The following is a 12,556-nucleotide window of genomic DNA, read 5'->3' as shown; positions in this document are numbered from 1 at the left end:
CTGCAGACACCTACCCACCGGTACAGCGGACACCCCAGCTATGCCAAAGCCTTTGTCTTCCTCTGGTGTAAGAGCCTGAGAACAACCAGGTGGCCCCTGAAAGGGGTGCCGCATCATCTGCTCTGCATGGCTGAGTTAAATGGGGAGCTCCCAGAGAAAACAGCCTGCTTTTGCTGGGTACACTGAGGATGATCCAGGATCAATGGAAGTGACAGAAACTTAATTTCCCCATGGCTGCAAGGTGAGCACTGGGAAGACAGCTGAGGCAGTTTAGCCACCATCCCCTAGTGGCTTCAACCCCAGGTAAGCAGGGACAGGTGAAGGGCCTGCCTGAGCCCACCTGTGTCTAATTAGTTCCAGCATCAGCAACTGCATCCTGTGGACCACCAGGGAGTGTGTATGCCCAGCCCCTCACAGATCGCGAGAACATAAACAGAAAATTCTCCTCCTTACACCGAACTGCACCACACACCTGTGCCCAGATCTTCATTTACAAGATGGTATCACATCAGACACAGACTGATCTGGGTCCCAGGTCCCCTCAGGTTTCTGATGTCCTCTCAGATCCCCACACACAGCAGACTCTTCACCGCAGGGCGTTGAGCCAGCTCTTCCCCTCACAATGCCTGTTACAGGTTTACAAGTTACTCCTCTCCAATATGTTGGGGATTTGCTTTCACTGTGTGTGTGTGTGTGTATGTATGTATGTGTATATATATGTATTCACTGTGTATATATATACACACACACAGTGTATATATATATACACATATATAGACACAGTGTATATATATATTCACTGTGCATATATATATACACACACATACATATATGTATACACACACACACATACACACACACACATATATATATATATTTGTATTTTCTTGGGTAAGCTGAGCCCATTGTACCTGGTCTTGAGTCAGGCAGGCGCCACACAGAGAAGGGGAATTCCTCCCTTAGAATGAGCAGTCCATGGATCAGGGAATCAGGGACCTGAGCAGCAGGTTCTGAATCCACACCTAGACCGAGGAAGTCCCTGAGCTCCCAGCCAACAGTGTGGAGAGGCCACCAGGGGAAGCAGAGAATCAACTGGCAAAGCTACCTGGGGATGGGGCGGGCCTGAGTGACAGGGAGATGCTGACATGCAGCAGGTGCCAGTGACCACGACCTCACACCTGGAGGGAAAGGGTCTTTATTTTCCTAGAAGATTGTCCTTGTGTCCTTGACACTGATGTAAACATTCTGGAATCACATTTTATCTTCAGCTCTTTTGCATGCTGACTCTCTCTGACACAGATCCAGGCACTTGACTTCTCACAACGCCCCCTCCTCCACACCCAGTTGTGCTAAAACAGTGTCCCCCTCATGTACAGTGTCCTCCCTGAGGTCACAGGTGTCCTCCGTACTTTCCTTTGATCTGGGAGTCCCTGTCCTGCAGACATAGTGGCTTCTCCCTTCCTGGCTGCTCCTCCACATCCACTGTCCCTGGTCTTTCCCGACTCTCTCCTGGGGAAGCTGCCAAATCACAGCTCTTGATTTCTTTGTGAGTCACAAAATAGTTGCTCATTAACCTTTAGTTGACTTAAGTTCTTATTCATTAACACATTTTCCCCAGCAACTGAAGACATCTTATTTGTAATAAACATTCACTTCTGGGGGTCTTGGAGTTTGCAGCCCCCTCTCCTTCTCTTACGGAGCAAACATTTCCTTCGCCTCCCCATCTGTCCCTGGTCCTGACAGCATCCTGGAGATACTGAGGCACAGCAGCTATGACCTACCTAGGAGCTCACAGCCAAGGCAGAAACTCCCAGCATCTCATGGATCTTCCAACACTCTGTGTGCACTTGGCAAATAAGGAATTTCATTGACCTCTATCACTCAGGGGCTGTGCCCTGGGGTGGAACCTGCACCTGTCCAAGGTGTGTGTTATCACCTGTACAGTGGAGATGAAGAGGGAACCTGCATTGGGTTCTGGAAAGTACCATCTAAAACAGATTTAGGCCTACACCAGAAATTTCCTCTCTAACATAACATCTTTATGATTAGGACACATTTAGAGGCCTAGATCAAAATTAAATACCTCCTTCCTGAGCCAAGATAGAATGGAGGAGGGGACTGGGGACCTCAGAGAATTCCACAGTTACCAGCATGACTCTATGGTCACCTCCCAGACTAGGTCAAAACCCATCCCATAGGAAATACTTCATATTCCCCCAGGAAATACAGACAAAGTGAACTCTGAGCTCTGCTATGACCAAGTGAGCCCAGGAGTGAGACTGAGCGCAGTGTGATGTGGAGATGTCTGCAGAGAATATGGAATCAATTCATATAGGAGATCCTGGGGGCAAAGGGCGGGAGGGCAAGGCCACCCCTAACCTCTTTGGGTACCTTGGGGCTGAGCCCTTCTGGGAACCACAAGCCTCCTCCAGCAGCAGCCCCTGACTCTGCTGATTGGCAGCAAGAGCCGTTCTCTCCAACAAGGGGTTAAGGGAGACCTGGGAGGAGCCTGCCCAGCCTCAGATTTGACAAGCAGCATTGGAGGTGCTTCAGCCATGGCCTGGTCCCTCTTTTCCTGGGTCTCCTGACTCACTGCACAGGTGCTGCCCCAGGGTCTCACCCACCTGCCCAGCCCCAGGCCTCTAGGTTCAGCCTGGCCCTCAGTCTGAGCTCAGCAGGGCCCTGTGTGTGGTGGGCAGGATGCTCATGACCCTGCTGATGGGGGAGGGGCTGGGGGTGCTGAAATGCCCCCACTCTGTGCTCCAGTGCTCATGGGTGCCCTGAAAGCCCTATTATTCCTGGGACTCACTCCAGTCCTGGCAAGTGGCAAGATATCCTTGGGTTGAGCCGCTCAGTTTCAACTTTTTTCTCTCCCTTTTTCTTTCCTTGCAGGCTCTGTCATCTCTTGTGAACTGACACAGTCACCCTCAGTGTCAGTGGCCTCAGGACAGATGACCAGGATCACCTGTGGAGAAAGTAACATTGGAAGTAAAAGTGCTCAATGGTACCGGCAGAAGCCAGGCCAGGCCCGTGTTTGGGTCATCTATGGGGATAGCAGGCGGCCTTCAGGAATCTGTGAGAGATTCTCTGGCTCCAACTTGGAGAACACAGCCAACCTGACCATCAACAGGGCCCAGGCTGGGGATGAGGCTATTACTGTAAGATGTGGGACATTAATGCGCCTCATCCCACAGTGACACAGGGAGAGGGAGGAGCAAGACACAGGCTGCCCTTTTCAGAGGCTGTCCAGGCAGGCTCTGCAGAGGGGGCACCAAGAGTGAATTTAGGGCTGAGGTGACAAGGATACATTGAGGTTTGGGGGACTTAGTTGTGATTTGGGGAAATGGGGACTGGTTGGAATATCAGGCCAGGGTCGACATCCTTAGTTGGGCTCTGGATTTCCATAGGGGATGAAAACCAGTCCTTGGCCTGAATATCCTGAGTCAGTTTCCAGAACTGCCCAGCTCAGGCTCCCGTGGCATCCTGCCATTCTCTTCAGGAAAACCAGTGGGGTGGATACTGTGGGATCCACCCATATTCCCTTTTCTTAGAATGCCCACTCAGCACTGCTGGTAGCTGTGGCAGTTCAGAGCTGTGCCCTCACTGAGAAGAGCTGTCAACGGAGAAACCTGTCTCCTCCAGGTTTGTGCCCCTTCTCAACAAGGTTTGGTTCCATAGCTGCCTGAGGTGAAGATCTCAAGACTCCCTTTCAATATAGGAGAAACAGAAAATCCTCCGAGTTTCACAGCTCCTTATTGGGATGGTAGAAGACTCAATGTGGGTCAGGGTGTCCTTGCACCCGGTGTTGCCTCCCTCACTTAGTTTCACACCAGCTGTGCAAGCAGATCTCCATCTCAGAGTCTGCTTCCGGGCATCCCAAAATAACACAACAAGTCATCCCCAACTTGAGCCATCAGGAACCTCAGGAGGCCACAGTATACCAGAAAGCACCAGTTTATTCCTAATGATCATTGTGAGTCTGCAAATGCCCAATGAGATCTGAGTGTTTCTTGCATTTGTATGGAATGAAAGGGGTCTTGGCATGCCAGGTGCTCTGGGGTCTGAGGGAGAGGTAGAGTCAGATCCTCCTGCAGGAATCTGGGGTCGGGAGAAGCAGCCTCACCCCAAGCAGGGACCACAGATGCACCCACAGGGGGAGCTGCAGGATGGACACTGCCCATCTCCACCCTCCACATCCTGTGAAAAAAAAAATAATTCTTTCCACTCCTCCTTCAGACTATCAAAGTTGACACTTTGAAAGCCACAAGAGCCCACCCTTGTCAACAGAAAACCCACTCACATCCCCATCAGCCACACAATCTCCACATAAAGATTCTTCAAAAAATAGTAACGGTGGCCATGAAAAGGTATCTAAAATGTTACATAAATAGTTGAACTTAGATTACATATGAAAATGATACCGTTCTGATCAGTTAGGTAAATAAATCATTTGAGCTCATTTACCTTCTTCTCTTTGTATGTCTAACGTGGCGACTAGACCTTGGGATATCCATGAGGCTCACACCATATTGTGATTGAACAGTGCCCCTTCAGGTAACAGGGGCTGAGGAGTGACCTGCTGCAGGAAGTATCATCTCCATCCATAGGACATCAGTGTGAACCCAGGGAGAGGCACTGCTGCAAGAGAAATGAGAACAGAAGCATGGACCACCTGCTTGTGCAGGGGACTGAGCCTTCACTTTGACCAAATAAGTTTATTTTCCTATCTTCAATCCTGAACAAGAGGGCTTTCTGGAGTTCTTTTAATTTTCAGGCTTGTGTCCCTTCAAGTTTCAGGCTGTCTGGAGTCCCAGTCAGGGGACACTGAGGAAATCCAGGAGTCTCACTCTGACTCTGTTGTATTTCATCTGCTGGGGCCATCCCAAACCGCTGCATACCATTTCCTTTCCTGGTGCTCAAATAGCTGCTCCATGCACTTGTCATGGTTTCATAGCTCAATCTGAGTGGGAAGACAGGATAGCGTATGTTGTAATATTTAAATGGAACCTAAATCCTTTAATTGTTTTTGTTGTTGCTTTTGTGTTTTTTGAAAAAAAGTCCCACTCTGTCGCCCAGGCTGGAGTGCAATGGCGTAATCTCGGCTCACTACAATCTCTGCTTGCTTGGTTCAAGCAATTCTCCTGCCTCAGCCTACTGAGCAGCTGGGATTCCAGGCCCCCGCCACCCCACCCAGCTAATCTTTGTATTATAGTAGAGATGGGGTTTCACCATGTTGGTCAGGCTGGCCTCCAGCTCTGGACCTCAGGTGACCCACCCGCCTCAGCCTCCTAAAGTGCTGGGATTACAGGCATGAGCCACCGCGCCTGGCCCAATCGTTTTTTCTAATATGAAATGTTGAAAGAGTTTTGTCATAGGCAGTGGGAAAGGTGAAAACAGATTAAAAACATTTTAAGAAAAAGAAAACAAAAACGTATGTACAGACTGTCTGTGTGTCTTCAGTGCTGCAAGGTTCAGAGAGGTCAGTTTTTTGGTTCCTTAAGGATGTGCCAAGATGGAGGAAAATGCCCCCACAAAGTCTGACACTATAGGCTGCCTCACCGTGTGCCTGTGACTAGAGGAACTCCAGAGATTCCAGCTGGACAAGGACAATGCACAGATGTGGCCCCGATGGGATCACCGGTGAGGCCTGGCCTGGTAGAGCCTGCCCCGGGCTACCCTGTGGTACCTCACGGCACCTTCAGCCAGAGGTGCCTGGGGTGAGGGATGAGCCTGCGTCTGCATCGTGGGAAAGGCTCTCACTCGGGGCCCTCCTGAAGCAGGAGCCTCGAGATGTGGGGATGCAGCATAAGAACATCGTGCTCTCCCGATCGTCTCTCACCAAGGGAGCGGGCTGCGGGGCTGTCCTTAGGATGTGGGTACCTGGTTACCAGAGTTCTAAGTTCTTTGAGGGTCCGTCACCAAGGAAGTGAATTTACTTCTTTAAGATTCCGTATCTTCGGCTCCTTCCTTCCATAAGAACTACTTATAAGAACTTCCTTCCATAAGAACCCCCTGGGCTGCTGGCCGCTCACCCTCCCCCCAGGTCAGCTCCTTACCTGTACACAGGTAAGCCCACCCAGGGCCTGCTTGTACACCTGCGCCTGATGTGCACCTGGGGCGTAGGAATCCACTTGGGGCCTGCGATCCAACAGGGGCCTAATGTGGATTAAAAGTCATTTTGATTATTCCTACAGGGAGGAAAAGGCCTTCTAGCAATAAGAAGCACAGTTTCACATCAAACATGTAAAAATGATCAAAATCTCATGGAAGAAAGGTATCAATTTTAATCACTGAAATGTTAACTTTTGATAAATATGTAAGTTTATAAGGAAAAATAAAACCATGCTACAGTTATATGGAATGCTATAGAGTTTCTTTTATGTGGATTGAACACAGAAAGCTCCCACCTACTTATGGTCATAATTTTCTACCTTAATCTTCTTCTTCTTATGATTAATAGAAAAAATACCATGACAATGATGGTGATGATGGTTGAAGCACACAACTGAGGTTTAGTGACAGAAACATCAGGTGCTCCAGTTACAGTGCAGCTGTTCTTATTGGGGTGTGAAAATCAATCTTGTGTTCAGTATACACAGGAAACAGGAGTACATGTGGGGAGAACCACATTTCACTATACTTAGGTTTTTCACAGAAGAGCTACAGTTTATCCTGCACTCTCCATTCTGTGATCAAAAACCATGGAACAGAGAAGAGCGTTTCAACCTGAGACTCAGTTACCAGAAATGCACCTGCCCCACCTCCCTGCAACCATATATGCCACCTCTCTGTGCTGAGCCAGAAGGGTTCACATATGGCACAGACTGACGCTGGACTCCATAGTTTTCATCCTCCCAGGTGTCAGGTGTTCTGGGGTCACCCAGAGGATGGAAGCTCCTGGGTTCCCTCTTCTTGACCAGCAGGGAGCAGCAGAGCTGCAGCCAGAAGAGAGTCTGTGGCTGCCCAGGAGGAGCCTAAGAGGGAGGCCAACTCTGAAGGCTCGAGAGGTGTTCCAGGATCAGTCCTAGGTCTGGAAGCCCAGTAAAGTGCATCCTATCCCCTCGGGCTGCAGTCACCCCATCATGAGTGCTAGATTTACATAGCATCACCCAACTGACAGGAGATGGAGAATATGAGGACCTTACCTGGGAAATGCAGCTGGAGACACTCGGGCCCTGGTGTCAGCCTGGGCAGCTCCGAAAGGGCTGAATTTCCCTCGGAGATGCCCCTAGGTTGAGATGCTCTAGGAGGAGGGCACAGTGTGAGGAGATGGGGCTCCCAGGACCCAAGTCCTTCACCCAGGATGGCTGCCTGAGCCTCCTGCCCCTCTCAGGGTCTTGTCCCTCTCTGTTCAGCAACATTCTGAGGCGCTGAGTCCTCAGTCCTGGGCACTTCCACAGGCTCCCCCACCCCTTCTCCCTCTGCCTTTCCTTCCAGTCCCAGGCATACTCTGATTCAGGGGCGGCTCCTGTGCTCAGGGGAGTCTCAGGTGGGTGGGGTGGGGCATTCAGGACCCTGGTTCCTGGATGGGACATCCCCAGCCTCCTTGAGGAGACGGTTTCCACAGGGAAGGGAATTCTCACCTGCCTCAGGCCACAACTCTGGCCACCAGGTGGTCTTTGGCTCAGTGACAGGATACACCTCATTGCAGGGACCAGGGATCACCACCCTATGGAGCCCACACCCTGTGCAAAGACTGTATCCCTGGGATTCTCACAGAGACCATGGGGCTTACAGTTGGATTTCCCATCAATATTTCATATAAACTTGTAAAAAGCACCAGAAAACCACACTGGATAGAGAACCCTGGTGCTTTTAACCAGTATACATAAGTTATTGATGCGAAAAATAAATAAACAATGGCAGAGCTGAGGATGGCAATGGCTAGTCCACTGTGGGGAAGGGGATGGCCCAGAAATATCAACACCATGGGTGAAATGAGACCGGATGTCCTGATGACTCCACATGGGTGAGCGGTTCCTTACATGACTCAACTATTCTCACTGAAATAGTTAACAGGTGTCCTAATGACACAATCCATCATTTAGATGAAATGACCAGGATAGGACATTTCCTCCAGCCAGGAAGACTGGACAAATTCATAAGCAGGGCTGGCCCAGTACACATGGATCTGAGACCCTCGGATCTGAGTCCCTCCAGCCCTCCAGGCGGACTCTGAAGAGGGGTCGTCAAGAGTGGATTTAGGACTTAGCTGACCAGGATATTTTGGGGTGTGGAGACTCAGCTGTGACTTAGGGAAATGTGGTCTGGTTGAATCATCAGACTGAGGTAGATATTCCTCAGCTGGTCTCTGGATTTCCACAGGTCATGACAAGCCAGTCCTTGGCCTGAATATCCTGGATCAGTCCCCAGAGATGAGCTCAGGTTCACGTCATTCTCTACAGAAAATCCAGTGGAGTGGACACTGTGGGATCTGCCCAGATTCTTTCTTCTGAGCTCACCCACCCAGCACTGCTGGGAGCTTGTGGCAGCTGAGAGCTGTGTCTTCACTGGGAAGTGTGGCTCAGTGCAGAAAACTGCCTCCTCCGGGTTTATGCCCTTCCTCAGCGAGGTTAGGTTTCATGACTGCCTGAGGTCAAGATCTCAAGACTCTGCCTCGATATAGGAGGACCTGAAAATCCTCCCAGCTCTACAGCTCCCTGTAGGAAAGACTGAGGCCTCAATGAGGGTCGGGGTCTCCTTCTGCCCAGTGTTGCCTCCCTCACCTCCTTTCACATCCTCTGTGCATGCAATTCCCCATCTCAGAGTCTGCTACCAGGGAACCCAAATTAAGATCACCAGCCATCCCTAACATGGGCCATGCGGGACCTCAGGAGGCCACTGTACACTGGAAAGCACCCGTTTATTCCTAAATTAGCACTGTGAGTACCCCATGTCCAATGAGATCTGAGTGTTTCTTGCATTTGTATGGAATGAAAAGGGAGCCTGAGTTGCCAAGTGCTCTGGGTTCTGAGGGAGAGTTGGAGTCAGATCTCCCTGCAGGGAAACCTAGGGCAGGGGGAGCAGCCTCACCCCATGCAGGGACCACAGGATGGATCCTGCCCACCTCCACCCTCCACATCCTGTGCAAAAATCATTCTTTCTATCCCTCCTTTAGCCTATCAAAGTTGACACTTAAAAAGCCACTACAGCCCACCCTTGTCAACAAGAAACCCATTCACATCTCCATCAGCCACACAATCTCCACAGATTCTTCAAAACGTAATAACAATAACCATGCAAGGTATATGATATGTATCATAAAAAATTGTACTTATATATTAAAATGATACTGTTTGATATGCTACATAAATAAAATACATTATTTAAACTCATCGACTTCTTCTCTTTGTATTTATAATGCAGTGACTAGACAGTGGGATTCCCATGAGGCTCACATCATATTGTGATTGGACAGTGCTGGTCTGCATGGCTTCAGGTTATGGGGCTGTGGAGTGATCTGGTGCAGGAAGCCCCGTCTCCACCCATTGGAAATCAGTGTGAACCCAGGGAGAGGCTGGTGTAAGAGAGATGAGAACCCAGGTGTGAACCGCCTGCTTGTGCAGGGGACTGAGCCTTCACTTTGAGCCAAATAAGCTATCTTCAATCCTGAACAAGAGGGCTTTTTGGACTTTTTTTTCAGGTTTGTGCCGCTTCAGGTGTGGGGTTGTCTGGAGTCCCAGCCAGGGGACACAGGAAATCCAGGAGTCTCACTCTGACTCTGGTGTATTTCATCTGCTGGGGCCATCCCAAACTGCTGCATACCATTTCCTTTCCTGATGCTCAGATAGCTGCTCCATGCACTTGTCATGGTTTCAGAGATGAAACTACATGGAGAGACAGGATACTGCAGATTATATATTTAAATGGAAGCTGAATCCATTAATATTTATTTTAATATGAAACATTAAAAGAATTTTGTCACAGGCAATGGGGAAAGATGAAAAGAGAGTATAAGTGTTTTGGAAAAAAAAGTGTATTTATCGAATGTGTGTGTGTCTTCAGTGTCGCAGGATTGAGAGTGGTCAGCTTTAGATTGCCCTGAGGATGTGCTCAGATGGGTGAAAGCAAGAAAGCAGGAAACACGGATCTCTGTGACCTGACACATAAATCACAGTAAAATGGAAATAAATCAATAAATCAAACATTCACAATAAATATCACTCTGATGCACACAGAAAAGTCTGTTAGCAAACTTTCCCTTTGTCCTGCTGGCTCATATCCCCATGGATCACCTGTGTGCAGAGTGGACTCTGTGGTCCCCATTTCTCAGGCTGAGAACTAGAGGCTGGGAAGGACAAGTCACCTACTTGTGAGAGGGAAGGGCAGGATTGGGAGCAGCGGACTCGGGCTCAGGACTGTGGCTGTGGTTGTTGCTCCCTTGTTCCCTCTACAGGGTCCCTCCCACATGTGCCTGATGTGCTCCAGGGATTGATGCTGCAGATGCATCAGCACAAAGCGTGGGGGTGGGGATGGGATGAGGCTGCAGCTGGGGAGACCAGAGACCACCACCACCCAGCAGAGGTTTCCACGGGGCGGGCAGCCCCATTTCCTGACAGTAGAAACAGCCTGGAGGTGGGTGCCAAGCCGAGGGCACTGCAGGGTGTGCCCAGGCCTGGAGGGTCACAGAGCCACAGGCACCTCACAGCAGAGACCCTGAGGGCCAGGAGCTTACTCAGGTAAGGGATTTCAGCAGATCTTTCTCTCCTGAGGAAATCAGGTACAAAAAAATTAAGATCCTGCCACCAGAAAAGACAAACAAGAACGTTAATCTCCTCAGCTGAGCCCCACTGTCCCAGGAAGCAGAATTCTCTGAGCCCAGGCCCAGGTGAGGGTGGGGTGAGGAGAGGAGCTCAGGGTGTAGATTTGCATGGAGGCCCCGCCCTCCTCTGAGGCAGAGGAGATAAGACAGGGCTGGGGGCAGGTCCAGTGCTGGGATCTCAGGAGGCAGCGCTCTCAGGACTTCTCCACCATGGTCTGGGCTCTGCTCCTCCTCACCCTCCTCACTCAGGGCACAGGTGACACCTCCAGGGAAGGGGCTTCAGGGGCCTCTGGGCTGATTCTCGGTCTCCTGCTCGTCAGGCTCACCTGGGCCCAGCACTGACTCACTGGAGTGTGTTTCTCCCTCTTTCCAGGATCCTGGGCTCAGGCTGCCCCGACTCAGCCTCCCTCTGTGTCCGGGTCTCCTGGACAGTCGGTCACCATCTCCTGCACTGGAACCAGCAGTGATATTGGGTATTATAATGCTGTGTCTTGGTACCAACAGCATCCAGGCAAAGCCCCCAAACTCATGATTTATGAGGTCAGTAAGCGGCCCTCAGGGGTCTCTGATCGCTTCTCTGGCTCCAAGTCTGGCAACACGGCCTCCCTGACCATCTCTGGGCTCCAGGCTGAGGATGAGGCTGATTATTACTGCAGCTCATATGCAGGCAGCAACACTTTCCACAGTGGTCCAAGTTCATGGGGAACTGAGACCAAAACCTGCCCTGGGCTCTCAGGCTTCCTCCTTGCTCTGAAGATGCTTCCTCACCCCGTGCAAGGGGCCTCCTGCAGCGCGGCCTTGAGAATTCTCCTCTCTCAGCTCCTCTCCTTTCCCGCCATGAATTCCAACAGGAAACCTGCCCTGTGGTTTCTCATCCAGGACAGGGAAAGCTTCCTGATGCTTGTGTGCTGTGGTCCCTGAATGTGCAACTCTTCCTAGCTCTACAAATGCAGGGACAGGGACAAGGAGCTGCCTGATTGCTGCAGTCACTGCTTTTTTTTCAGGGATGCCTTCACCACAAATGCATCACCATCTCCCACACTGTGGGTAGAATTTTAGCCAACTACATTCTAATGGTTATCGCCACAACCTTGATCTTAAATAACTGTGCAGCAAACATCCGTATGCAGCCTCCTTTGAGTTCCTGTGTGAATATGACCATAGGGTTCATTTCTGAAAGTGAAATTGCGGCTCAGAAAGATGTGTGTTTGTTATTTTCACCCACTGTTGTCAGAGTCCCCTCCAGAGGGGTTCTACCAATTTTCAATGCCAGCCAGAAGTACTTGTTCAGAGTATATTATTGAAAGTGTAAATTTTTGCCAACCTACCAGACTGAAAAACATTATCTTGTTACAGTTTTATGTTTGAGTCTCCCATTCTGCTTAAGGTTGGGCCTTTTCGCAAATAGTTCAGTACTCTTTATTTTTTTAGGATTTGGTAAACTTTTTCTTGAATATCCAGTTAAGAAGAATTTTAGTTTTTGTGGCCAGGCACGATGGCTCATGCCTGTAATCCCAGCAGTCTGGAAGGTTTAGACATGTGAATTGCTTGAGCCCAGGAGTTCAAGATTAGCCTGGGCAACACAGTGAACCCTCATCTCTAGTACATTAAAGAAAATAAACATAAATTTTAAAATGAAGTAGTTTAGTCTTTGTGGCCCAAGAATCAACTTTGGGGATATTACATAGGTACTTATAGTGTCATTTACAATGTAACCATTTAAAATGATAAAAAACCACTGTCAGCTCTGGGCCATACAAAAACAGGTGTCAGGCCAGTTCTGGCAGGGTGAGG

General features: G+C 49.7%; 2 protein-coding genes and 1 non-coding gene across 7 annotated transcripts in view; all 3 read left to right on the top strand.

Annotated features, from left to right (window-relative positions):
- LOC114670549 (immunoglobulin lambda-1 light chain-like) overlaps positions 1–12,556 on the top strand; it is a 349,019-nt gene that overhangs the window by 89,395 nt on the left and 247,068 nt on the right. Inside the window, exons 1-2 of one of the 5 annotated variants that reach the window (XM_077950581.1) lie at positions 10,883–11,018; positions 11,136–11,429. The exons of 3 other annotated variants lie outside the window; for them this stretch is intronic. In XM_077950581.1, coding sequence (XP_077806707.1) covers positions 10,973–11,018; positions 11,136–11,429 — 340 coding nt within the window. In that variant the 5' untranslated portion in view covers positions 10,883–10,972. Of the gene's footprint in view, positions 1–10,882; positions 11,019–11,135; positions 11,441–12,556 lie in introns of those variants that run through there. One more of the 5 variants, XM_077950582.1, reaches the window with a different exon arrangement.
- LOC106996055 (immunoglobulin lambda-1 light chain-like) overlaps positions 1–12,556 on the top strand; it is an 801,838-nt gene that overhangs the window by 560,970 nt on the left and 228,312 nt on the right. The gene's annotated exons all lie outside the window — the stretch shown is intronic.
- Positions 10,928–11,022, top strand: MIR650A-2 (microRNA mir-650a-2). The gene has a single exon (NR_032669.1). It is a non-coding gene; the product is annotated as a microRNA mir-650a-2 (primary transcript).

The sequence above is a fragment of the Macaca mulatta genome, chromosome 10, assembly GCF_049350105.2.
Source record: "Macaca mulatta isolate MMU2019108-1 chromosome 10, T2T-MMU8v2.0, whole genome shotgun sequence".
Lineage (NCBI taxonomy): Eukaryota > Metazoa > Chordata > Mammalia > Primates > Cercopithecidae > Macaca > Macaca mulatta.
This window is presented reverse-complemented; position numbering and strand designations above follow the sequence as displayed.